This window comes from Anticarsia gemmatalis, chromosome 10 (genome assembly GCF_050436995.1).
Source record: "Anticarsia gemmatalis isolate Benzon Research Colony breed Stoneville strain chromosome 10, ilAntGemm2 primary, whole genome shotgun sequence".
Lineage (NCBI taxonomy): Eukaryota > Metazoa > Arthropoda > Insecta > Lepidoptera > Erebidae > Anticarsia > Anticarsia gemmatalis.
Genome location: NC_134754.1, coordinates 7,109,371 through 7,134,730, shown reverse-complemented (window position 1 = coordinate 7,134,730; position 25,360 = coordinate 7,109,371). Strand labels below are relative to the sequence as shown.

General features: G+C 34.5%; 1 protein-coding gene across 4 annotated transcripts in view; it reads left to right on the top strand.

Annotated features, from left to right (window-relative positions):
* The first annotated feature begins 8,268 nt into the window (after positions 1-8,268).
* The window catches only part of stac (C2 and C2B_Munc13-like domain-containing protein staccato), a 42,796-nt gene continuing 25,704 nt past the window's right edge, over positions 8,269-25,360 (top strand). The window contains exons 1-2 of one of the 4 annotated variants that reach the window (XM_076119376.1): positions 8,269-8,522; positions 10,182-11,193. In XM_076119376.1, the coding sequence (XP_075975491.1) occupies positions 10,289-11,193 (905 nt within the window). In that variant the 5' untranslated portion in view covers positions 8,269-8,522; positions 10,182-10,288. Of the gene's footprint in view, positions 8,523-10,181; positions 11,194-17,487; positions 17,706-24,177; positions 24,722-25,360 lie in introns of those variants that run through there. The other 3 variants (XM_076119377.1, XM_076119379.1, XM_076119378.1) reach the window with 3 other exon arrangements.

Genomic DNA, 25,360 nt, shown 5'->3' with positions numbered 1-25,360 from the left:
GGGACAGTCCCAGTATCCACGTTAATTTATAATGACTTTATTGGAAATTATTATTTTATTGTACGTCAGACATAGATAAGTGAAGTAGCAAAAAAATGTTTACTATTTATTATTCCCCATTCACTAAACTCATAAGCTCAAATAAGTCAAATATGAATAGACCGAAACACCACTAATGTTTTGTGGTGCTCAAATGTTCCTTTCTTTGTCGAGATCTTAACCTTAGTAACAATCTCATGCGGTTTCAATAAGTAGATCTTAATCGCTTACTGATGTATTTTAGATTAAACTTAAATTTTTCCCATAATTATACAGAAGCGGTAAGAGTCGATCTATAGGCTGACATAAATTACTTACTTTTCTTTGTGGAAGAATTGAAACGGGTTCGTTAAGTGACGTAAAATCCCATGGTGAGTCAGCTCGCCAACATTTTACTGCAAGAAAGTCACCATAAAATGTATGCACGGGCTCTTAAGAGGTGGTATGTGTTTATTTCGCGCGTCACTCTGCGACAATTGCACGTTTTCGTACGCTCCGTTTTTATGTGTTCTAATTCGTGGTAAAATACTATAATTGGTGTCTAATTAACACTCCTGCATAGTGAATGTGTCTATTACTAGTGAAATTGAACTCTGGGTGCCATTGAAAGTCAATAGTTTTGGTGTATACACAGTTTTAACCACAGTAAAATTTTGGTTGTGACTGCATTGGGCTCTGCATTTAGCCGGTCATAGTGCATTGCGTTGCCATCTCGCTCACTCCTGCGCATACGGCTCCTTGCATCTCGTTCTCGCACGCTTTGCACACAACAACAGCTGACCGCTCACTGCCCGCCATTTTGCATGTTTACTCACTCGCAGTTTGGATTTTGAAGATCTTCAAATTCTTTTGAAATACCTAGTGCAAAATTATACATATTACCTACGTACATAACGTATAATGGCCTCCGCTTCCAAAACATCTACTCGTAAAACGAACATCCCCACCGATGCTAAAGAGAATGAAACTAACGTTACACTTCGAAAAAGACAAACAGGTAACTCGTCTAGTCAATATGTTACCGAAGAATGTCTTATGTCTATGCAGCAACAGATCACTGACGCTATTATATCTTCTATGAAAACAACAATCAGTGATTTAATTACGCACGAACTTAAATCTCTTCATCAACAAGTTTCTTCACTTCAAGAGTCTATGACTTGGTTTAATAAGACATATGAAGACGTTAAATTAACCATCACTTCTCAAAGTAGCAAAATCTCGTCACTGGAAGCCGAATGTAAGAGTCTGAAATCTGAGACTACAGAATTGAATAAACAATTGAAAAACATGATTGAGGACAACCATAGGAAGGACCAGTGGGTTCGCCGTTCCAATATTGAGATCGTGGGCATCCCCGAAAGTAAGGATGAAAATCTTCTCGAGATTATCAGCAAACTGGCGCGGTTATGTAACATTGAGATTAACCCTTCTACGGATATAGATTTCGTTACGCGTGTCGCGGTTAAGTCGCCAAATGATCACAAGAAACCAAAACCGATTATCGTGAAATTTCAAGCCAGATATAAAAAGGACGATTTCCTGTCGTCTTTGCGTAAGAAAAAAGATCTCAACACGCTGGAGCTGGGGTATAAGACTGGTAACAGAATATTTGCAAACGACCACTTAACAAGTCATAACAAATATCTGCTGCGTCGTGCTAAAGAGTTGGCTCGTGAGAAAAACTACTCAATGTGCTGGGTTCGTAACTGTTCCATCATGGTACGTCGAAAGCCTGATTCACCTATTATTTATATAAATACTGAAGAATGTTTAAAAAAAATCAAATAGGGGTTTGTACTTATTCGTCTCGTCCGTTTGATACTATTAACTTTTACTTACTATTTTTTATAATATTCTCGGAGCGAGAGATTTTCTGTTACGTTTCTATTTTTATTTTATTCTGTATAAAATTTATAAAATGTTACAAGTTTTATAACAGCATTACATTACATATTTTCTTTATTTTGTCGATGTCGAGAGTAGTTATTCCGTACTGTAATTTGTTAACAAATCATTTGACTATATTTGCTTATTACAATTTTGCTTATTGTAGCAGTTGGTTTCGCTTAAATTATAAAATTACACATCAAAGTACAGCGTTTGAGATAACAATTTTACTTTACGTTAAGTTGTTTAAAATCATCAATTATTATTTGTTAATTTTAGTTCCTAACTGTAAATCTGGTAAGCTTACATATCCTTTTATGCTTGCTAGAAAATATAATAAGATTTATTCACTTATTTTTTACATTACTTATGGATATTAAAATCTACTACCAAAACGTTCGTGGATTACGAACAAAAACACACGATTTTCTCAATAATGTGCAGTTAAATGACTATGACATTATTTGTTTAACTGAAACATGGTTACTGCCGGGTTTCTTTAATAGTGAGTTGTTTGACTCGAGATATGAGGTGTACCGCGCTGACCGCGCGGGCGGCGGCCGCGGCGGCGGCGTGCTAGTGGCGGTGCGCCGCGCGCTGTGTGTGGATGAGCGAGACGCGGCCGCGGCGCCGCCCGCGCTGCCCGGTGCTGAATGCGTGCACGTTAGCATCGTCCTGACCAAAATGCCGACGTTAAAATATCTCAGGGTATTCTGTGCTTATTTTCCACATAGTGTTGAACAACAAAATAGCCAATTGGCGTTATTTGAGCACATATCTAATATAGTTTTAAATAAAACAACTGACTATTGTATGTTGCTGGGTGATTTTAATATTAGTAATGGACATTGGTCAGACAGTCATGATGGTTCCAATAGCTTAACGCTTATAAATCCTAATTTTAGTAATCTTGAGTATAATTTAAATTCATTTTTATGTTTCACTGGTTTACAACAGTTTAACGGTATTCTCAATAATAATAACAGACTTTTAGACCTAATTATTTCCAGTTTCTCGTGTAATGTTCAACGTTGTTCGAACCCGTTGACAGGTGAAGATATACAACATCATCCCGCTTTGAATATTAATTGTACGGTGAATAGCGAGACCCTGTGCCTGCCCCCTGCACCTCGCTTTATTCGTAGATTTCATAGTGCTGATTATGACTCTATAAATACTGTTTTATCAAATGTTGATTGGCACAACGAATTAAACTTGCCAGACATTACAAAATCAGTTGACACATTTTACAGCATTATTAATTCAGTAATAGAACAGTATGTTCCTTCAAAGCTCATTTCCTCCACTAAACGTTTTCCTTCTTGGTATTCTAAAGGACTTATTCAAATTATCAAGCAAAAACTAAAAGCCCATAAGAAATGGAAGATTTATGGCCACCAGGCTGACTACGACCATTTTTCCGAACTTCGTGCTCTACAAAAAGACGTTCAAACTACGTGCTATAATCAATTTATTGAGAGCTCAGAACATAGAATAAGTACTCACTCAAAATACTTCTGGTCTTACATTAAATCTAAAATGAAATCAAGTGAATTCCCGAGTTCTGTATATCTCTCTGATGTCAACGCCACTGATGGTGCTGGTATTGCAGAACTTTTTAATACCTATTTTACCTCTGTCTTTGAACCTTCGAATGATATGGCCATTAACTTTTCCTCTAGTAATAGTTATCAATTAGTCGACATAGCTTCAGTTAATATTACAGTTCAACTTACTGAGACATATTTAAAAAAACTTGACTGCTCGAAAGGACCTGGGCCTGACGGTATACCGCCCATCTTTCTACGAAGTTGTCATAAAGTGTTAGCTCTTCCGTTATCAATTATCTTTAACCAATCTTTAACACAAGGAGTAATGCCTATCCGTTGGAAAAAGAGTCACGTAGTACCTATACTTAAAGGAGGTGATAGGTGTGACGTCACAAACTACCGTGGTATATCTAAGCTGTCTCTCATTCCTAAACTTTTAGAAAAGATTGTTTATGATTCAGTTTATCCTAAAGTTAGACAATTTATTATTCCAAATCAACATGGTTTTGTTTCTAATAGGTCTACTGAGACTAATTTATGTGAATTAGTCGATCTCGTTACTAAAACAATGGATGAAGGTTATCAGGTTGACGTCGTATATACGGATTATTCCAAAGCGTTCGATAAAATTTCCCATTCTATTCTCATAACCAAGTTAGCTAATATTGGTATTCATGGAGACCTTCTGAGGTGGCTTCAATCTTACCTTAGAAATAGAACACAGGCAGTCACTGTTAAAGGTTATACGTCCACTTTTGCTCCCGTCACTTCCGGTGTGCCTCAGGGCTCACATCTTGGGCCACTTTTATTCAATATTTTTATTAATGATGTTATTCATGTCATTAAAAGTTCTGGTTGCCTACTCTATGCCGATGACACTAAAATTTTCAGGAAAATAACTGACATCTCTGACTCTCTAGTTCTCCAAGACGATTTGTATAGTCTCGGTAATTATTGCAAATTAAATGGTCTAGTTATGAATACTAATAAATGTTATATAATCAGTTTTACAAGAAAAAAGAACCCCATAATTTTTAACTATAAACTTTTTGACACTAATCTTAAACGAATCAATGAGGTAAGAGACCTTGGTGTGATCCTCGATAGTGAACTAACTTTTAGATCTCATTATAATCATATTATTACTAAATCTTACAAAATGTTAGGATTTATTCTTAGACAAGGTAAAGAGTTTAAAAAGAAACATACATACATGATACTATACAATAGTTATTTAAGATCACACCTTGAATATGCATCTACCGTCTGGAATCCACATTTCAATGTTCATATCGATGGAATTGAGTGTATACAGAATAAATTTGTTAAACATCTGGAATATAGAAACTGCAATGATCCTAATTTTAACTTTCATTCCAATAATTTAATTTCACTACAACGTCGCCGTCTACACAATGACATAACTCTCCTATACAAAGTTTTAAACAACTTAACTGAATCCTCTTATCTTTTATTTAACATAGGTTTACGTTGTAGGCGACCAACTTCACGCTGTACTTCAGTTTTAGACGTTCCTTTTGCAAGAACCTCATATGGTAAAAATAGATTTATTATAAGAGCATGCAGCTGCTATAATAATAAGTTTAATAATATTGACATATTTCATGAAACTTTTTCTAAATTCAAATCTCTTTTACGTACCAGTGCGGAATAACTTCTATACAAGTATTGACACAATCATGTATCTAGAATAACTGTGAGATGATGTTTGTTATGTTTGCAACTTACTCTCGCATTTTTTTTGTTTAACTTAGTTTAACATTCGTTTTGTTAACTTTTTGTCGCTGAGTGCAATTCATTGTTTGAAGCTTCATTGGTGACAGTGTTAAAAATTTAATGTTTTTATTACATAATGTTATAATACTGTTTGCTTCGTTCACCACAATAAAATAAAAAATAAAAAATTTATTGCTGGGAATTCACGGCGGATGGTAATGACGTCTGGACCAGAGTCCCAGATACGTAGATACATATACTACCGGAGATCTATGATAAGTATCTCCCGTAATTAAGTTCATTGCACATAGTTATCGCGTTTCGAAGCCGATAAAGAAGTTAACTGGATCAAAGATACTAAAGAATTTAAAAAAGCAAACACGATCAAGCTGCGGCGTCCTTGAAGGAAAACTTGTTCGTGAACCAAATATGCAGATAATTGTGGTAAAGCATCTTACTACACTCTCGTAGGTTTAAGAAGTACATCAAGATAACAATGTTATAATTAGCCAACAATCAAGTATGACACATATCTGCCACCTTATTAACTCTGTGCTATTTTTAAGCGATTCCTAGAATATGATACTCTCCACGTCACCGGTCTACAATCTTTATCCTTATTTCAATCGTCCAACTTTGGATTTTGTTTCTGACGTCCATTTAAGCCAATTTAAGCAATTGACATGTGCTCCAGAGGGCATTATACCGGTGCTACAGATTGTAATACGGGGTGTACTGTGGAAATACTCGTAATGTAACGGCGAGACGATGACGACAAGAGAGCTATATTTAAAAATCTGTGCAAAAAAGATAAGGTTTTCTTTTTGTGATGTGACTGACTAAGATGTGGAATTTTATTCTCATTAATGGCGATGTGTATTAACTACTGTTGTTTTAACTATATAAAACAATTGGAAGAGATATTGCACAAGACAAAGCAAGGTGTTCATGGACTGACCGCAAGGATCGTTAACCTTTAGTAAGTAAGTGCATTGCATAAAAGAGCTGTTTATTGTGCCTATATCATGCTAGGTGTCTTATTTGGGTTTTTAAAGGATCAACTTTGATGATACTCATGGTATAACGCAAGTTAAGCTTTAATTTAGAAAATATTTCGCAAGAGTGATTCAATATATCCAATTCGGAATCAATTACAGATAGACCCTTGTGATCGTGATAATCCTTAATGAAAATTGAAAGAAAAACTAAATTTATATTTAAGAAAGTTGGTCAGATATTAAAAGAGAAAGAAAACCTTATTTTACGCATGCGTTTAAAAGCCAATTACTATACACAATCATAAAATTCAGAGCCTAGGTTTTTGGCTGGTGACTATACATATAGTCACCAACTGGCATATGTCAGTTCTGGTATTTATAGTGCTTCCGCTTTAATTTAGACCAAACGAGCTTACATAGTAATGACAAAACATTTTTATTTTTTAAGTGGATAATAAACACTGTAACCTTGCAATTAATCAACTGTTGACATGAGCGTCACACAATATCGTCATTAAAAGCCTGGCCCAATTTAAACTACATATTAGTTCGCTCAAATTACCATTTCGTGGAATAGGCAGCCAAGTTGATGTCACAGTCTTCCTTACAAGATATTGACTCGTCCTTTCAATTGGTTAATAAATAAAAATTAACAACCAATCCTGACAAGCCTAAAACACAAAAAGATAGTTGGTACAGTATATTCGCAATCACAAAACAGATAAAAGACTATGAAGTAGGTACTGACTTATTTCTGTGTTTAGGAGTCGACGTTTTCATTAAGTGAATAAAAAAAATATGCTTCCAATGAGGCTAAAAATCAGAATTTAAAGTAATTTAAACTTACTAAGTATTCGACTCTGGTTACAATAGACGTGACTTTAACTTAACTCTCCGTCGCCTGTCCTTATCAAAACACAATAGAAGATTTATTGTGGCTCGATTTCCAATACCAACATAATAACGCAGATTTTAAATATAACTTAGTTCAGTACTTTAGTACCTATTTTAAAATATATACTTTATTTCTCAAGGCTGAAATAGTTCATGTAATGGTGAAATCAATGGGTTTGGAAGTTGTTATACGTAGTAGCAGATTATATTAACATCACATCGGTACCAGTAGAACTAGTTGGTACGAATGGAACATGAATATAATAAGCAGGTACGTAAATAACTAAGTAACTGCAGTTTAAACATGACTCCTCCAGACTTTTTGTTCTTAGCGGGATTCTTTTTAAAGTGTTGTTGAAGTAATACAAACTTCGTTGGAACCCGACAACTTTAACTAGGTAATGGTTACTTGCGTGAGGCAATACATTACAATATTTACCCACTTTGTTTACCTACGTATTATACTGCAGCATTCAGCAAGCTTTCTTGGATTCCTTAGCTCAAGGATCCCACACGAACAATTAGAGAATAGCGGTAGAGCGGTGTTTAAGATGAAATTATACGCAATTTCTTGGACGACAAGGATTACTGGTGGTAAAAGCGATGTTTAATAAGACCGGGGTCAGAGTGGGGCACGAGTACGACAGTAACGTAGCGGTGCGACAATGAACTTGGCGGAAGCCGATGTCACGCCCGCAGCGCCGAACAATGCCCCACGTACTGTTTCAACACAGAATACACAGATAATGACAATTAACTATTCCACGCTGCTCTAAATTATAACAAGCCAGCTTTAAGCTAACATTCTACTTCTTGTAAACTTACCGTTAATTGAGTATCCGTTACATCATAAAAAGATCCCCGCAACGCCATTGTAGGTAATACATAATCTGCGACTTACATAGATAGTGCTATGGAATTTTTTATGATCAATATGGTTCTAGATCCGAGACAATTATGTAGATATGTTTTCTCGACTGTGTTGATGTACGTTCTTAGTAATTATGGAGGAAATAAGTATCAATCATATCATTAAGAAAACATGCAGTAATGAATGTGATGTAATGGTTGACAATTATTGTGGAGCACTGGTACGATGTATGGTGGATGCTCTATTTACTCCATTGTAGTAACAGTGGCAGGATGGGCCGGTCCGTGGATATTGGTGGCTGAGTCAAGTGCAGGAGCATTCGCCTGGAACGCTCAGTGGCTCACTGTGGAATCTGCACGTGGCAACGGCACACGTGTGTGTTGACGCACCATAACACAGCCGGGACTTGTGTAAACTTATTCACTAACTCTACGCAACTCTACATGTGATTGATGTTAAAGATCAGTGGAAAAAATATACTCTTTCTGTGACATAGTGTTGTTTATCACAAGTTCTTAATACTCAAGCAAAAATATGAAACGCGTAAGTTGATTATTTCATCTTTTATTAGACCCTTTTCTTTGTTTTCACTTAAGCTTTCCCCGCCCTTCTCTTTGTGTAATTTAAATTATAAATATAACTAAAAACGAAACAAAATAAATTGGCCTTCTGCAGTAAGTCTTCACTTTCCTGTTACAACAAATTTGTATACTTACATCTATGGTGTTATCCGAAAATACTGATTAGAATTTCGAAACGCGTAGGTAAGACCTACATATTCAGTCAAACGCTAAGAATAAAATTACGTAATGACGGATAACTTTGTTCTGTTTGGTTTTACACAATACATTGTGTTAGGAGATTACAGATGAGCTCTAATGTGCTCTAGAAACTAAATTCAAAGTACTTAGTTGTACAACATCAAATGTTTGTTTAAAGTATGCGAATACCCGAACATTTATCTCGATGCTCCCGTGCGATATTCCGTTATCTGTTATCAGTATGCCTTCAAGCATTGTTTGGTAAATTCGTTTCGTTTTCGTCAAACACGACGTACTTATATATTGTCATCACAATATATTTTAATAAAACTCCGATCAGATAAAGTTCAATAAATGATTGAATCTGTTCAATGGTAACAAATAACTGTGACGGTGTAACAGCGGTATTCATCTGCGTATGTGAGTACTATTTTTAAATGTTATTTATGCCTATGTTAGTCATCGATTTTTTGCTAAATTGGGAATTTTCTTGTCTTATAACCTAGAGAGTTCTTAAAACTATTTGCAAAAAAAATCCAAGGAAATGCGACCACAATGTAGGTGAAAGTTTAAATTTTTTGGCAAGTGTATATTTTGTTTTGGCGTTACAAAAATATCTAGTCGTGCGTGTAAGAAAAATGTAGGAGAGTAATAACCCGGTCAGTCTACGGAAGAATATTTTAGAATGAAAGTCTAATAAAAGCAGACGGTTTCGGTCCTTTGTTTCGTCTCGTGAGTTGACACAATCAAGTGAAAGTGAGTTTCCCGAAGTTCTAACTAATTACGGAGTAACTGGAAGAATACTAAGTAACCGAGATCATTGAAAAGAACTGGCTGTCTTTTTTAGATAATAAATATCATTATGTAGGAAATGTACGTTGAATCGATTGCTAAATATACGTTTTTCTTATCAAGATTTAGTAAGACGATAATGTTTCGACGGTTTTGGTACTTGTTCGAGTAATAATTTACTACCTCCTACCGGTGGTAGGATGTGGACGTTACCTACACGGTATCGGAAGGACGTTACTCGTCGATGATGCTAGAAATCGCAATTGGAACTTCCTTTTACAATTTAGTATTTACTGTACACATTTGTTCAATTTACTGTTATTTATTTGTAGTGATGTCTTTATCAAGATTGCTTAACACTAATCTTTTAGTATTTATTGTCTCAGTTAGAGCACTTAACGATATAAACAGTCAATAAATGGTATAACATAAACATCTACACTTGGAGATTGGAACGGCATTGACCTGTTAATCGCGTTAATCTTAGAATTAAAAGGGCTACTACACATTTGTGGTAGGTACTGCCCTTAACTAGGACAGTAATTAAACGGACGATGAGCTCTTGTAACCGGCTTCAGTATACCCTAGGCATTTTATAACTTAATTTTTTGTATGTTGATTATTTAAAATGGTTACTTTTTAATTCCAGGAATACTCACCTATATGAAGAACGCCAAAGACTCTACCAAATACTATAAATTGGAGAATTGATAATTACATTCAAACCAATACGAGGAAGTTAAAGATATCTTTAAAATGCCAGAGATAGGGCCAATGATGCGCGCACTCGAGTTGCAGAGGCTGATAGAGGACAAAGTGGCCGAATGGCGCGAAAGGTCAGCGAGGGTCGCCGGAGCAACTGTGGCAGACTCTTATCAACAGCCACTCAACTTCAAACGACACACACATAGACGTAAGAACCACGCTGAAATAAACAGAATTATCGCAAAGTACTCGAAGCCCACTAGGAGAGCGGACGAACTCTACTCGGTAGCGCGCGACACTCCCCAATACATACCGCAACGTCCTCCGAGACCAAAAAAACTCCAGTCTAATGTGAAAGTGCTCTCTAAAAGCGAGGACAACCTCACTAGTGTTGGCACCATGGAGATCCACCCGGAGCCAAAACCCGAAGCTAAGACCTACTTTACATTGTCTAAATATAACACTAAAAGCTGCGAGGACGTCACCGCCTTTGTCGACGTCCATCATAACGTGAAGAGCAAAAACTTCGAACAGAACAGTATTTTGAATTCAAAGCCAGTGGTTCCGAGAAGAAGGCCTATACTTCACAGCATTTGTGAAGGTACAATAGATACTTCACAGTTTTCCGACAGTGGCATAGACATTGAAGTAGACAAATCGTTTTCTACATCAACACCCCTCTCCAAAAGAAGAACGTGTCCACCTGGGAGTTCTGTGTCAGATCTAGTGTTTGAGAAGGTATCTAAGAAAGCTGTTAGTGAAAGTGAACTTCGAAAGGGTAGTTCTGAACCAAACATCCTTAGTGCGGACACTGCTAGTGTTAGTTCAGTGAATACAAAGACTATGGATTTTAGAAAGCGGTTGAAGTTGCTTAAGCCTCCTTTCAAAAAAGGAGCATTCGATTGTTTACTTCTGTGGCGTGCGAAGAAACCAAACTCTTCGGAGAACAAGCGGAGGTAAGTTAGCCATTAAAATTTAACGTCGTAGTTTACCCAATTAATACCTTACTAATGTAAGATATTTGAAAAATTGTTTTCTTATTTAGCTGTTATCTGTATTAAAGCAACCAAAAGAGATTTATAACCTTATATCAAACAGATTAATACACACGTTTAGCACCAGATTTTGACCCAAGCAATATAATAAAATGAACATTACTTACAAACTAGTTAAAATTCATGCGAAATGATAAGTTATAATTGTTTCCTCTTGATCCGATAATGTCAAGAGTGTGATTCTAGATTAGCAGGTCGGTCGTCCGCGAAAACATGTGCGTGATGTTTAATAATACAACGTGACATATAAATAAACTAATTGTTGTGGAATTCAGTAGCTAGTATTATCAGAATATCAGTTATATGAAGTACTAGAGGCCGCCCGCGACTTCGTCCGCGTGGAAACTCTTCCCGTGTAAATCCCGATCCCTCCGGAACTCCGGGATAAAAAGTAGCCTATGTGTTATTCTGGGTCTTCAGCTAACTATATACCAGATTTCATCGTAATTGGCTCCGTAGTATTTGCGTGAGAGCGTAACAAACATCCATACATACATAGATACATTCTCACAAACTTTCGCATTTATAATATTAAGTAGGAAAGAAGCTAATGAGCTATTTGAAGCCGTATGTAGTGATTAAAAGCCGCGTATTATTGCAATTTTGTAAATCCTTGTAGTAAAGTTCGTTAGTTAATGATTCGGTGACTGAACTATAGATAAATAATAATTCTAACTCCAATTACGCAATTGTCAAAAAATTATCTCTTATGAGCTCTGTAAGTGTTAGTGAGTATACAAAAATAATATCTCGTTGAACTACGTTTTACATGACCACCAAACATGTATGTAATTGCTAAGGGAAATAGATTGTTACTTACTTTACGTTCGTTGCAAAATGCATCCTCTCTAAGCTATTTCTTGTTCTACATACGAGAATATGAGTACATCGTGTATAGTATAATGACGGTTCAATGTATATTATATACTTGACTTGTGCAAGTTCTGTTCATTATAGTTTACCTATAATAAGTACTTTTATTAGGAATTGATTGCTAATTTTAATGCACTATACCTAATACACTATAACTAATTTAAATTCTTAACTGCTGTCTTTTATGTATGCTCAGTAGTACAGCTATATGTCAGGATATATCTAATCCAAGATATTATGTATTCTTTGCACATATGAGCCCACGAATTTTAAGATAATTATGATGATGATTCCTCAAATCATAAATATGTAAGTAGTTAAAATACACGGATACAGTATTGCATCTCAGAAATAAATAAACGTTCTAAATTAAAAAGCACTATTTTGGATACATTTCTGGTAAAGATATTATTAGAAGCGCCTAGAAAAGAGATTTAGCAATATAATACACATATTCGTAGTTCGTCAGAGTCGACAAGATCAATGTGCTACAATGTTGTAACGACCCTCAATAGATGGCGCTGCGAGTATTAAAGAACATACAATCTCTGTGCAACAAGTATACTGTTTTGTAAACAATGCGTGTCAGGGAGGTACCTGCCTATTTTTTAATTATTCATGTGTAATATATAATTAATTAATACGTAGGTGGCTTATAATGAAACCTAATGTAGGTACATAGGTAAGAAATGTAGAGCAATCGAATGGTGTGATTCTAAGTATATTTAAACGTAATAGCGATATTTATGTCTATGTCATTCCTTAATATTTATTTAAGACAAAACCAGTAATTTGATTAATAAACGATTGTACACAATCAAAGTATTATTGTAATATAATATTTATTAAAAAAAACCTCTTGATTTTCATTGCTCTACAGGGTGCGGTGCAAATAATAGAAAATGTTTTTTTATCCGCATGTCTATTCAAATCAAAAACAATACGAGCATTTTTACAAAAACCCTCATGATTAAATGTATGCCATGGTTGATGACTAATATTCCGGCCTTGGTTTTGGTCATCCACACAATAAATAGCAGGTACTATGTCTACCATAGCAAATTACCGCCGGGTTGTGTAACGTGGAGGTGCGTTCGAATAGCGTTTTATACATAAAGACATACATTGCGCGTTTTCTGAAAAGGAAGACTAAGATATGATATTAAAATTTACTTGTTACTTATTATTTTGGTCAACCTTTTATTTATTTAAAAAACTTAAACTTTATTTTAAAAAATTAAACAGCTCTTTGCTTTTATGAAACATGCTGATGTCTGCAACTTCGTTTGCGTGCACTTTTTAATGATATCACGTATCTGTTTGTGTGAATATGTTAATTCTTGCTCTATTACTGTTTCTTAACACCCCTGAATTATTAATTTATATTAAATATTTATCTTAAAAGTACAGCCACGCATCTTTTTTGTTTTATTATATTATGTAGGTAGGTATTAATTTGTTGCACACGTGACGAATATTTTACACAATTACCTGTAATAATAAGTCTCTTTGAAATACGGAAAAGTGCTGGTCAATTTTCTATGATAAGAATTGCCGATAGCAACATAAACAACTCAATACTCGATAATGGTAGAAAATAGCACCCTAATTTAGAAAATTTTGAGACGAAAAACATCATGCGTGTACAAGTTATGCTTTTTACTGTTTCCTTAGGTTGATGTTAATAATATCTAGGTATACGTTGCAATATTTACATTATCCCGTTACAAACTATATTTATGTTGCTGAATTGAAATCATTGAAATCAATACCATAATACCTACACCATTATCTAACACAATGTGAGGATATTTTTGCAAAACAGTAACACATTTGCATTAATATACTTAATTGTAATGAATTACCTGTGAGTAATTATCACAACAATTTATCCGAAACAGAGTTGAAATATGATCCTTGTTTACGTTGACGCATCGAAAACCAAAATATTGTTATCTAATAACAGATGTCTAATTGTGTGCAATCTTTGTGATACACGAACGCGTTAACACAGTACATACACATTACACATAATTTAACTGATAAACATCTTATTTGTTTCATGAGAGACTGCACTATTCCGGTCATAAGACCTTGTTCTTTGTCCTAACGAGTCGTGAAGTAAACACTTTATCATTTAGCGAAGATCCAGATGATTACGCCATTTGAACGGTCCACTTCCTGTGAAAACGAGATAGTCAATTACTCAGAAATTGCGGGAACATAACTAGTTATTCTAGGACGTTTAATGTTAACCGTATGCCGTGATAACAGGGTTCACGGCGTGATTCTCCATATATTTCCATGTTTTTCTTCTTAATCCCACAACGGAGTGCATCCTGCATCCATCTTTAGCCTCTGCTCGTTATAAAGTGACAGCCTGGTTCGATTAAAGTTTCCTTGAGCGATAACCGTCAGTGTTTATCTAGAAATTTTGCATCCGATTGCATAACAAATTTAACAGTTGATTGATAGGTTTAATTATTGTTCCTTATTTGTATAAAGCGAATGTAATTTTGAATATTAGCTGCATTATAAATCATTGTATGTATCTTGAAATTGTGTTAGTAATCGAGACGAACAGAATTTTGTCATTATTTTTAAAAAGAACGTTGACTTCCAACTTTGCATCCGCGATTTTAACAATTAAGTCGGTGTATTATTTTACAATTAAAATAAACAATTCATCACAAATATAATAACTTCGAGAAAACAATTTAAACCAACCGCGACTACACAATTATAAATGCATCAATGGATGTTCTTCGAAAACAAATAACACAATAATAATTAATATAAATTGTGTTGGAAATAATAATGAATATTGTATTGAAAATGTTCTTAAAATAGTGGACATATTTACCTGAACGCGAAGTCCCTTGCCAATATTATTATAAATCTATAATTTTAAGAAGTGGTGAGTCATAACAAGGACAAACACTAGATCACTACATGTTTAAGCCTAAACGTTCCTTCAATCATTCTTAGAATTGTCCCGAGCTACAATGGCAGCAATTCTCCCAAATGCAAATTATCTGCCCACTTCGAGTGCACATGTATACAACTGAACAAAATGATGAACTAGCTCATTGTTAAGCAATTGACATACTTTACAAGATATTTCCTTTAAAACTTACTTATTTAACACAAGAGTATTTGCTATTATGTATTTTTAAGACAGTTATTTTTTGTTCCGCTTCAACATATAAGAACAATGGTATGTTCCAGGCGATTGACGAACCAATTTATTGACCTGTCAGGTGTTTCAGTTAGAAGGCTTCGAACCTCTATTTCCTCAAAATATATTGATAACCTTTTCAAAACTTCAGATTATTTTTGCTGCAATTTTTATTACTTGGCATGCAAATGAATCGGGATTTCCAAATCTCAAATTTTCTTCTCATTGGCATCTTTCCCAAAATTTTTTGCTCGGGGTAATTTTCCTTGTTGACAAATATTGGACTTTTTTGCATTAAATATATTCATCAAGAATAGAAATTGAAATTTCCCAAGATTTCATTTTCAAAATTTTTGTTTCTTCGAACTGACTGCAACTGCAATTTGATCAGTATACAAGTGTGATCAATACGTAAAGTTCCCTTTGCTAAATGGTGAAATATAATGACTTCTTACATTGTTCTATACTTAAGTAAGCACTTACTGGCCTTAAATACTTGGAATAGTTTTTCACGGTCCGCTAAAATCTGATTAATCACATTAAGTTGTTATTAGTAGGCTGTTGTGTAGCACTGCTCTACTGTACAAATAACTTAGTCACCTGGGATTTCATTGACGCAATCAAAAAGGTAAGTATTAACATTCAGCTTTCATCAAAATAAATTATCCGCTTCATTACAGACGTAGCGGTTACTGAATTAATTACATGGGGAAAATAATAATCCTCGACTCATTTGACGTCATCCCTGTTATTTTTTAGGTAATTTTGTATTACAAGCTTTTATGAACTCTACTTAGCGCTGTAAACAAGGGTCATCGTCTCTATTACTCGTGTCTTTAGGATTAAACTGAGCTTTTGCTGTACTTTGTGTACTGTTTGGACTGTTCTTTGTACAAGAGTGGAAAGACCTAAGTATCGCTATACGTGTAAACAAGGAACATGTTTCAAACAAGAGTTAAGTAAAGCCAGTAAGTGCACACTCATACGTAGTTCTAAGTTGTCAAGCCAGTTGGCCGTAATAACCAACATTATTAGAACTCATTGTCCTTTTGTTCGAGAAGAGACAAACTGAAACCACTTATCTTTACATATACCAACATTTGTATAATAAGTAAAAAGATTCATAAATGGCCTTTGAAAACAGTCATTACGTCTCTAAGATCTTGATTGAGGCAATTTTTAACTTGGTGTTTATCTTTCGTTAAAGTAGTGCGGTGAATAAGACTTTTTATTTTCTTAAGAAAGAAGTTAGAGGGTCCTGCAATATACCGAAGAAGGGAATGCTTGGCTTTCTGCCAAGAGATTATTCGTGGTGCAAACCATGAGAGACATCATGGCGAAGTTAAGAGAGAACAAAAACGCGCGTGCGTGAAGTTCTCAACTCCTGGTCAAAGATTTTTTTTATTCGGCTGCATTGAGTCAGTGTTTAGTCTATCATAAGACATAATTAAGAATTCTCTTTAAACACATTTCCAGACATTTTAATTAATAAACTACTTAATATTTATGAATTATGTACATAGACTTATTCTTGTAACACAGTTTGAAGTGATGAATCTTCATATCTACGAGATAGTATTTCCCCGTAATGAGGGTTCTCTAACTGTAAAGTTAATCACGTGTTTTCCACCGCGCAGGTGCTAAATATATACCTAGCTACAGCGTCATATTTACGGTGTACCTGTCTGCCTATGGTTATACTGTAATAACCCCATTGTTTCCAGGCAATCATAACCAATAATTAATTATCCGTTGAGCAACAACTGGATTAGGGAAATCATATCAAATATAACAATCCCTGATATGTATAAAATATGGTTCCGTACCCATTTAATAACGCATAAAAAGACGTATTTACCAAATGTTAATGAAACTCATTACCATCAATTTGGCTAAAAATATTCATTATTATCCGAAGTTTAATTGCTATAATTACTTCTAAAATATTTCGAGCATGGGTTTTTTATTTAAAAACGTGTTGCGGGGAAACGTGTGAAATGAATTTCAAGTACCCAGCTATTTAACAATTGAACCAACAAAAAATGGTTTTTATACTATAGCCTTGGAACCCTAAAAAACTAGAGTACGTAAACCTTTGTCAGACGAAGCTCACAGTGTTATTCAGTCGGTTAGTCGCTGACACCACGCGACGGTTGGTACCTGAAAATATTGTTTCACGAGTATGTCTCATTAACAATTTAGTGCTGTGATAATTGGACTAAAATATTAGGACGTCTAGTGCTGGTGATATTAAACTGGTGAAAATACCGGGCGCAGTGAAAATGCCTGCAAATACATTCGACGATCCTTGGACTTTTGTGTACAAAAAATTACAACAAAACAAAGTTATCAGCAGGAGAAAGTAAGATTATTTTCTTTTATTTATACTGAGGAATAAGTAATTTAATTGGATGGACCGTGTTATATAATTAAGTGTTTGCTACCGTATACTTACTTAATTATTTTAGGTGTATTATCAGCAGGTGTGAACAGGAAATGCCTATTCATTTATTAGGCGTAGGTACTGACCGGCAATATTTTGAATGCACCTTTAACAAACATTTGAAAACAATTTACGTAGTAACGCTAATTTTCTTAAAAGTTTTTTTTTTTCGAAATTTATTTTCTATTTATTTTTTCTAAAGTATAATTCCTTAGTAGTCAATAACGCTCATTTTCTTAAAAGTTTTTTTTTTTCGAAATTCCGAAGTAGAATGATTCCTAAGTAGATATTATTATGCTAGATGGATATAAAAGGTTGTAGTAGGTACCTATACCTTTGGGAAGCTGATTAATTACATTTTTAGACACACCACATTTATATGAAAAATAATAGCAATTACTTACCTATCCACGAAATTAGATGCAGTGTTATAAAATGAAGCACTGATATTTCTTGAAAAAGTTTTATCTCGTCTCGGAACATTAAAATCAGTAGAGCATGTAATTTTCAGCGCATACATATGATTTTATTTACAGTTACTTATATTGTTGTTCTGTTATGATGCAGGAGTAGGATGAATATAAAAGAAATGTCGGTTTATCCAACAATAGTGGGATTTATTTTAATAATTTAATAATTTAATCTATTTTCAATCTCAATCTATTTATTAGGGTTTATCTATTTTCGTCCGTTTACTGCATATAATATAATTATTGAACTATTAATAATTTTACCTATTAGTAACACGATTTGGTGTAGTTTACCTTGTTTATAGCAAGGGTCAATTTAATAGCATAGGGGGTTAATAGCTAGGCTAGCTAAGTCACTCGAGGTCTTTCTTACCCCCTTGCATTTATGATACCCAGGCCTGAGTGACGAGATTAGTGTAGTGTTAACATTATTATTAAACAGTATATATTATAAAAAGAAACTCATAATATTAGGGAGATGCATACCTACCTCAAAGATAAGTATAATAGTCAAGTAGAGTTCGTTCAATATAAAAATGCATGTCACTGTAGCAGGTAGCTCGTTACAGAAAAAATGTGCTGCGTTTCTATTTTTTGTCTTAGATAATTATTGTCAAAGCTAGGTATAGTTATAACAACAATATAAAATTCGCAAATACTAGCTGTAGATAGGTAATAACTTTCAGTGCAGTTTTTAAATAAACCAGCTATTTAAAAATATTATACGCATATTTTATAATGAAATAACTTTCGTACTTCTTTATTCATTTTACAAAGGAGGTTTTGTTTATAGAATAAATCCTAACCTTGTCCCTGACCTCTTTACAAGTTATAGCCCAACTCCTGAACTTTATGGTTTTTTGGCTCGTTGCCTGCTATTTGCCAGCCAGATCGATTGTGTACAACACCATAATTTTGCCTATCCATAATATACGTGCTGTTAACTACTCTGATAATATTCATATTCTAAACATGATACATACGATGACATATTTCGTGAGTAATAAAGTGCAAACAAGTATTTCTCAAGACGGCTTTGTTCTACAAACAAATTGTTTGTCCACTAAAGAGGTCTTTACTGTTGCGTAGGAGGTAATAATCGCTGGGAATTAAATAATCGCAGTTGGAGCCTGAAACTTTATACACATCATAAGATCTACTCTCGTTTGTTTACTTACGATGTTCTCTTAGTACGAAGTAGGTACGCTAAGCTTGCTAAGAATATCACATGATGCCCGATAGATGGCAGTAGGTGTAGGTTAAACTTATTTTTTTTTGTTTTATGTTATTGCATTCTCATTGTCTTTGGTAAGTTACCATGACGGATAGATTAAAAACAAGATTTTAAATTGTAATATTTTACTAACAATCTGATAAAATATTTCGAACTTTGTTCATTTACACTTAGGTAAATATTTTTTTGTATATAATGACTCCAGTATTTGTCGTTGAACTCTCACAAAGTTTACACTAGGGCGAAGCTTTAGGTGACACACCTAGTCACCTGCCGCCCTTCCACGAAATATGGGCTTGGTATTTAGGTTTCGTCACATAAATTATTTCACATTATGTATCCAACACTAGCAAAAAAAAAGATAACCTATACTTATTATCTAAAAGAAAACAATAAATATAATAATAGCAAATCAGTTATTCACAGATTCATTCTAATTAAGTATTTATCGTATTAGGCTCCATAAACCTCCTACAGACAAACAAATACCTATTATGAAATAACCAGGTACAATATAAAACTAAGTAGGCATAGTTGACCATATCCAATCATGTAGAACTAGCCGTTATGATATCATTTAATCTATTGACCTTTGTAAAGCACATAATGGACATCTTGAAGTTTTTTTCATCTGTAGATGTATGTCTATGATCTGGTTCTAGACCGTTAATAAAAGTCTATGAAGTTTTTGCAAACGTTCTAATAAACCTCTGGCCCTCTTTCAGCAAAGCAATTATTCGTCTTTAAGATCTGTACACAATTCATTGGCGTAATTCTATTCAATTCTGACAAGATTCAAGGCAGGCGTATTATCCAATTACGTAAAATACATAGATACTAAAAGAAAATACAACTAAATTAAGACCTTAGAAATTGATGAAAATAATTTGCATTAATGATCGATAATTGCTAATTCGCTATGAATTACTTATAGCTGACCATATTAAACAAAATGACGCGACTTTTTATACAAATAAAACAAGTATTTTTTGAATAAAAAGTAAGTTTTTTTCATTAACTTCACGTTTGGCGCAGTGGTTAAAGTGGTCACCTTGCCGCAATAACCGTAGAGCGTCACGTGTGGTGGGTTCGAATCCCGCCCGGGACAAATATTTGTGGGACGAGCACGACTATCTGTTCTGTGCCTGGTTGTTAATGTATCTATACAAGTATGTAGGTATTTCAAAATATGTAAGTATGTTAATCAGTTATTTGGTTACCATAGGACAAAATGTGCTTAGTTTGGAATCAAATTACCGTGTGTGAGTTGTCCAATGATATTTAATTATTATTTTATTTTTTGAAAGAGTTTAAGCCCGACTTTCGATAGGATCAAATGCTGCTAAAAGTTGTTCGTTTTCTGTAAGTCAGAAAGAATACTAGAATACATAGAATGACGTCATATAGATCGTCATTCTATGCATTAGTGGAATTATAGGGAGAGTTCGTTCATAGTTCATGTACGCACGGCTATTTAGCATGAGTCACGCGAAGAGCCAAGCGACGATAGAGGTTACATTAAGTTATTTCTCAATTTTAATCACCTTTCCTGCAGTAACTTATTCTAAAATTTTCCCTTCAGGAAGGGCCATGGTTCGATATGAATATTAAACATAGATACTGTGAAGAAACTATGTTGTAACATAAAATTGTTAATGCTCAGCTTCTCTTTCGAATGGGTATCGGTTAGAATATAAAGCAGAATTGACAGAATTAGATAATGGTGGTTGAGCAGTTAAGATATAAAACTTTGGACTTGTTGGTGTAATATCCAATTAAGTCAATCAAAAATAAAATCTGCATACAATTTTTAATTTAACCAAACTAATCACTAGATTTTTCTCGTTCTTCAGTTAGTATGCTAATTTCTGGTAATTTGGATCTTATCCGATAGTGCTAGTATAACGATACTTCCCCCATTCCTTTAGACATATGATTTCTAACTACGATTGTCTAACATGGAATAACTAAGTTATGACTGTAACAAGCACAGTAAACATGTCAAGCGATTGTAGGCGAATAAAATAATATTATTATTACTTTTTGAGACTGATACGAAGCTTAAAAAAAACACGTTAAGAAACCTCATTGTATACAGCTTAAAAAACACATACACCTACTTAGATATTCCATTGTTCGTGAATACTTATGTACTTGTGTAAAGTTCGTGGACCGTAAAGCCTTAAACAGAGCCTCCATGTTGGCCGCCATTGGCCGCGACCTTGAACGCATATAATTTAGTGAACTTTGCGTCATTCACAAGTAACTTAGATATCACTATCACGTAACTAGAGCGACTGTTTCTTTGTATTCAGAAAATATCGACCTACGCATGAATAAATTTGAATTAATTAGATAAAGTCTGCGAGTTTGTTAAAATCTTTTGTAATTAAAATGTTTACTGGTGCTCTTATTGGTCGTAGCGTGATGTTATATAGCCATAGCCTTCCTCGATAAATGGGCTATCCAACACTGAAATAATTTTTAAAATCGGACCAGTAGTTCTTGAGATTAGCGCATTCAAACAAACAAACAAACTCTTCATCTTTATAAAATTAGTATAGATTGCAAATTCGTCCATAGATCCATCTTTATGTAGGTATAGTTAGCTTAATATAGAAGGCTGCCACTGCCCACACAAAGTAACTGGATCTTGGAATATTACTTACATCAACAGATTTGCAGAATTCGTGTTGGCTTTGTTATGTAGTTTCTGACGTTTCTGTTTGTATAATGATTATTATTGTTGAGAAAAGTGCATAGAGACAAAGATAAACTTTATACAGTCCAAGATTTGCGACTTTACCTTGAATGTACTATCGAACAAACTGAATCATGACCCACCATGTGCACATTTTCTAAAACGCGTCTATATACGCGTAGGTCGAAATTGGCTTGAACCTTCGTTTCCATGGTAATAAATTTGTTATCTGTCATTATTGCGACAAATCTTTGTGCGCCAATACAATAATGCTTTGCTACCGTTTTCAACAGACTCCGTGGCGTAGTGGGTTGATGTTACGACTGCGACGCGTCAGAAGTGGGTTCGATACCCACTCAGGGCATGGTTTATTCGGCCATTATAGGAAATAATGTTACTATAAAAATTAAATAATATAGGGTAACCAGCATAGTTATTACCCGGTTAAGGAATTGATACACAATTTTGGTCAATAGTATCTTTATTTGGTAAAACATTGACTTAAACTCTACTATATTATAAACGCAACTTAAATATTCTTTCTAAAAGGACATCAGTCGTTTATGACAATAACTTTATACTAATTCAATATAAAACACTTAAAAACAAGAAATACTAGCGAATATCAAATGTGTTATCCTAAACAAAAATTGCAACAAACGTACTTTTTCTTTTAGAACTACACACCTGTCGCACAAACGTCGGACATGAGTTCTATAAATTAAAAAGGTTACCAATATTCCAAAAGTGACATATATCGCAATTAATTTGAACTGGTTACTTTAGAAATTAAAATAAACGTATTATTCCTTAACATTGGCAATCACTGTATGATGGGCAATGACTATAATGGTTACCCTAATCGTTTCACAGATTTCTAAATGACGTGCTATTTGATATTTGACACAAATAGGTTTTTTCGTAGTGAAAAGAGTTTAGACTATTTACATTCTGCATTCAAATTAAGAGTGATTTATCAAAAACGTATCTACGCACTGTAATAACAAAGGTCAAAGTTGTATGTAGTCGTAGATACATCATAACACAGTCGTATGCATGTTTAAAATGTCCTAAGTGCAACTTTGACGATAGAGACGAAATTCTTACTGTTTTGACGGTGTCAAGCGAATTATCGGCAAAATGGGTCATGAATCAGTTGGTTCGATAGTACACTATGGTCTGCGCATATTTGAGTGTTAATTACTTGACAATAGAATTAAAATTCTGCTAACAACGTCGAACACGCAATATTTAGCATAGCTGTTCTTTTGTGAAAGTCGTACACTTTGTTGCAATCGTGCAATTCGTAAGATACACTTTAGATATAGGTAGGTACCTATATTGTGATGTTTGTGAATAAGGTTAAATGTGGTTTAAATGGTTTAAATACTGATTAATTACTGGACTGTCCGGAAAATTATGACATAAGAACTTAAAAATAAATAACGGTTTATGTTGACGCGCCAAATGATATCATAGCTCCTGATAGCTCCTCTGTGCCACAGATGAAACTTGTATCTAATTGTATTTATTCGGATTTATTATGTTACGATAAACATTATAACAAAGGTTAGCGAAAGGCCATTAGTTACAATATAAGAAGTAGCTATATCGGTGCCGGTAGTTAGACGGCTAGACCAGTGTACTGTTAGGCACTAGGTCTTTGTTAATTATCAACGGTACAAAAACAATGTGAACAATGCAGAATGCGACATGGAAAACCCTATTTTCCCGTGGATGGAGCAGATATTAGGAAATCTTAAAAACTAGTAGATAGTAAACTGCTATAATTACGATCGTGATGATGTAACCTTAATTAGATAGTAATAAAGATAGATGGGTGATAGTAACGTGAGTCACCCAGCTATTTTCTCTGAGGTTCTAGTTAAAACAACAGGAACTTTAAATAAAACGATTGTAGTACTGTTTACAATAAGATTATTGTGACATTACAAAAGCACGTGTAGTGCTGCAGAACATTTAGTTTGCACATTGCCGCGGTACGGAGTGCGCACCACGACCGCTCGTTCATAGCCACCTTGAAACGTCTGAGTTACGTCAGTCTGTGCCGACTGTACCAACCGTAAACCAAAACAAATCGTTATAGGACACGTTTACACAGCCTTCACTGTTTGTGACACAGAAATCTTCTTAGACGATGCGAAATCCAGTGCGTGTAAAACAGTGTCAGTGAACTCTAATGGTTTGCTCTCGAACCGCGACTGAGGATACAGAACCAGCGAATAACGTTATTTCCGGCATCTCAAGCCTCGTCTTTACGTCATTTTCTTTCAGACCATATGACTCGATTAGCTTTGTGATTCACTTGTGAATATTGATGACTGTGGGTATCTACAGAATTCTTATTTTGGTCTCAGTAGTGCTCTGATTGGTGGTATCGTTGTGTTGTGTAAACTTGTTGCATTGAACGATATTTATTTGCCACGATGGATGAAGAATCAATGTGGAAAGGTTTCTACGAAAAATTGCAGCAACAGAAATCAATTGAGGAGCGAGTGCATGAAAGCAAGTAAGAGTTATTTTGGAAATCCTTGCTACCTACCTACCTATAAGTGTCTTATAAGTAGGTAGGTATGCTATAAAAATCCCAAAAAAATGTAAAGCCGGTTACACTGGTTTGCTAAATATAGGTATCAAATATTGATAGCGGTATTACAGATTACGTAAAAAATAAACACATAATTATAAAGACGTGTCGAAAATACCTACATCTTCAATACTTTTAAAAATTGTTCACTTAGCACGAAGATTCAAACTAGATTGGTTCAGTGCAGAATGCATAATTTCATATCTTACATGAATTAATGGTGCGTAATCATGACTCAAATAAAATTAATCATCAAACTATACCTACATACAGTTCACCTACGTTAAAGGATTATGGGCAATTTTCAGCGTAATCACTTTTTAAAATAAGACATAAATTTTCTAGTCTGCAGTGTAAACAAAAAAAAAAATCAATCTGAAAATATTAATTTTAGTAAACGTTCAAGCTCTTCTTTACATAGCGCCATCTGGTGACATCGTAATAAATTAACACTTGTACTACATGCCGGCGCGCAGCGCTGCGTTAGCCGGTCGGCGTCCCGATGTTATCAGTTCTACGCATCTAACTTATATAAATATGGTATCTTATTGTAATTAATGC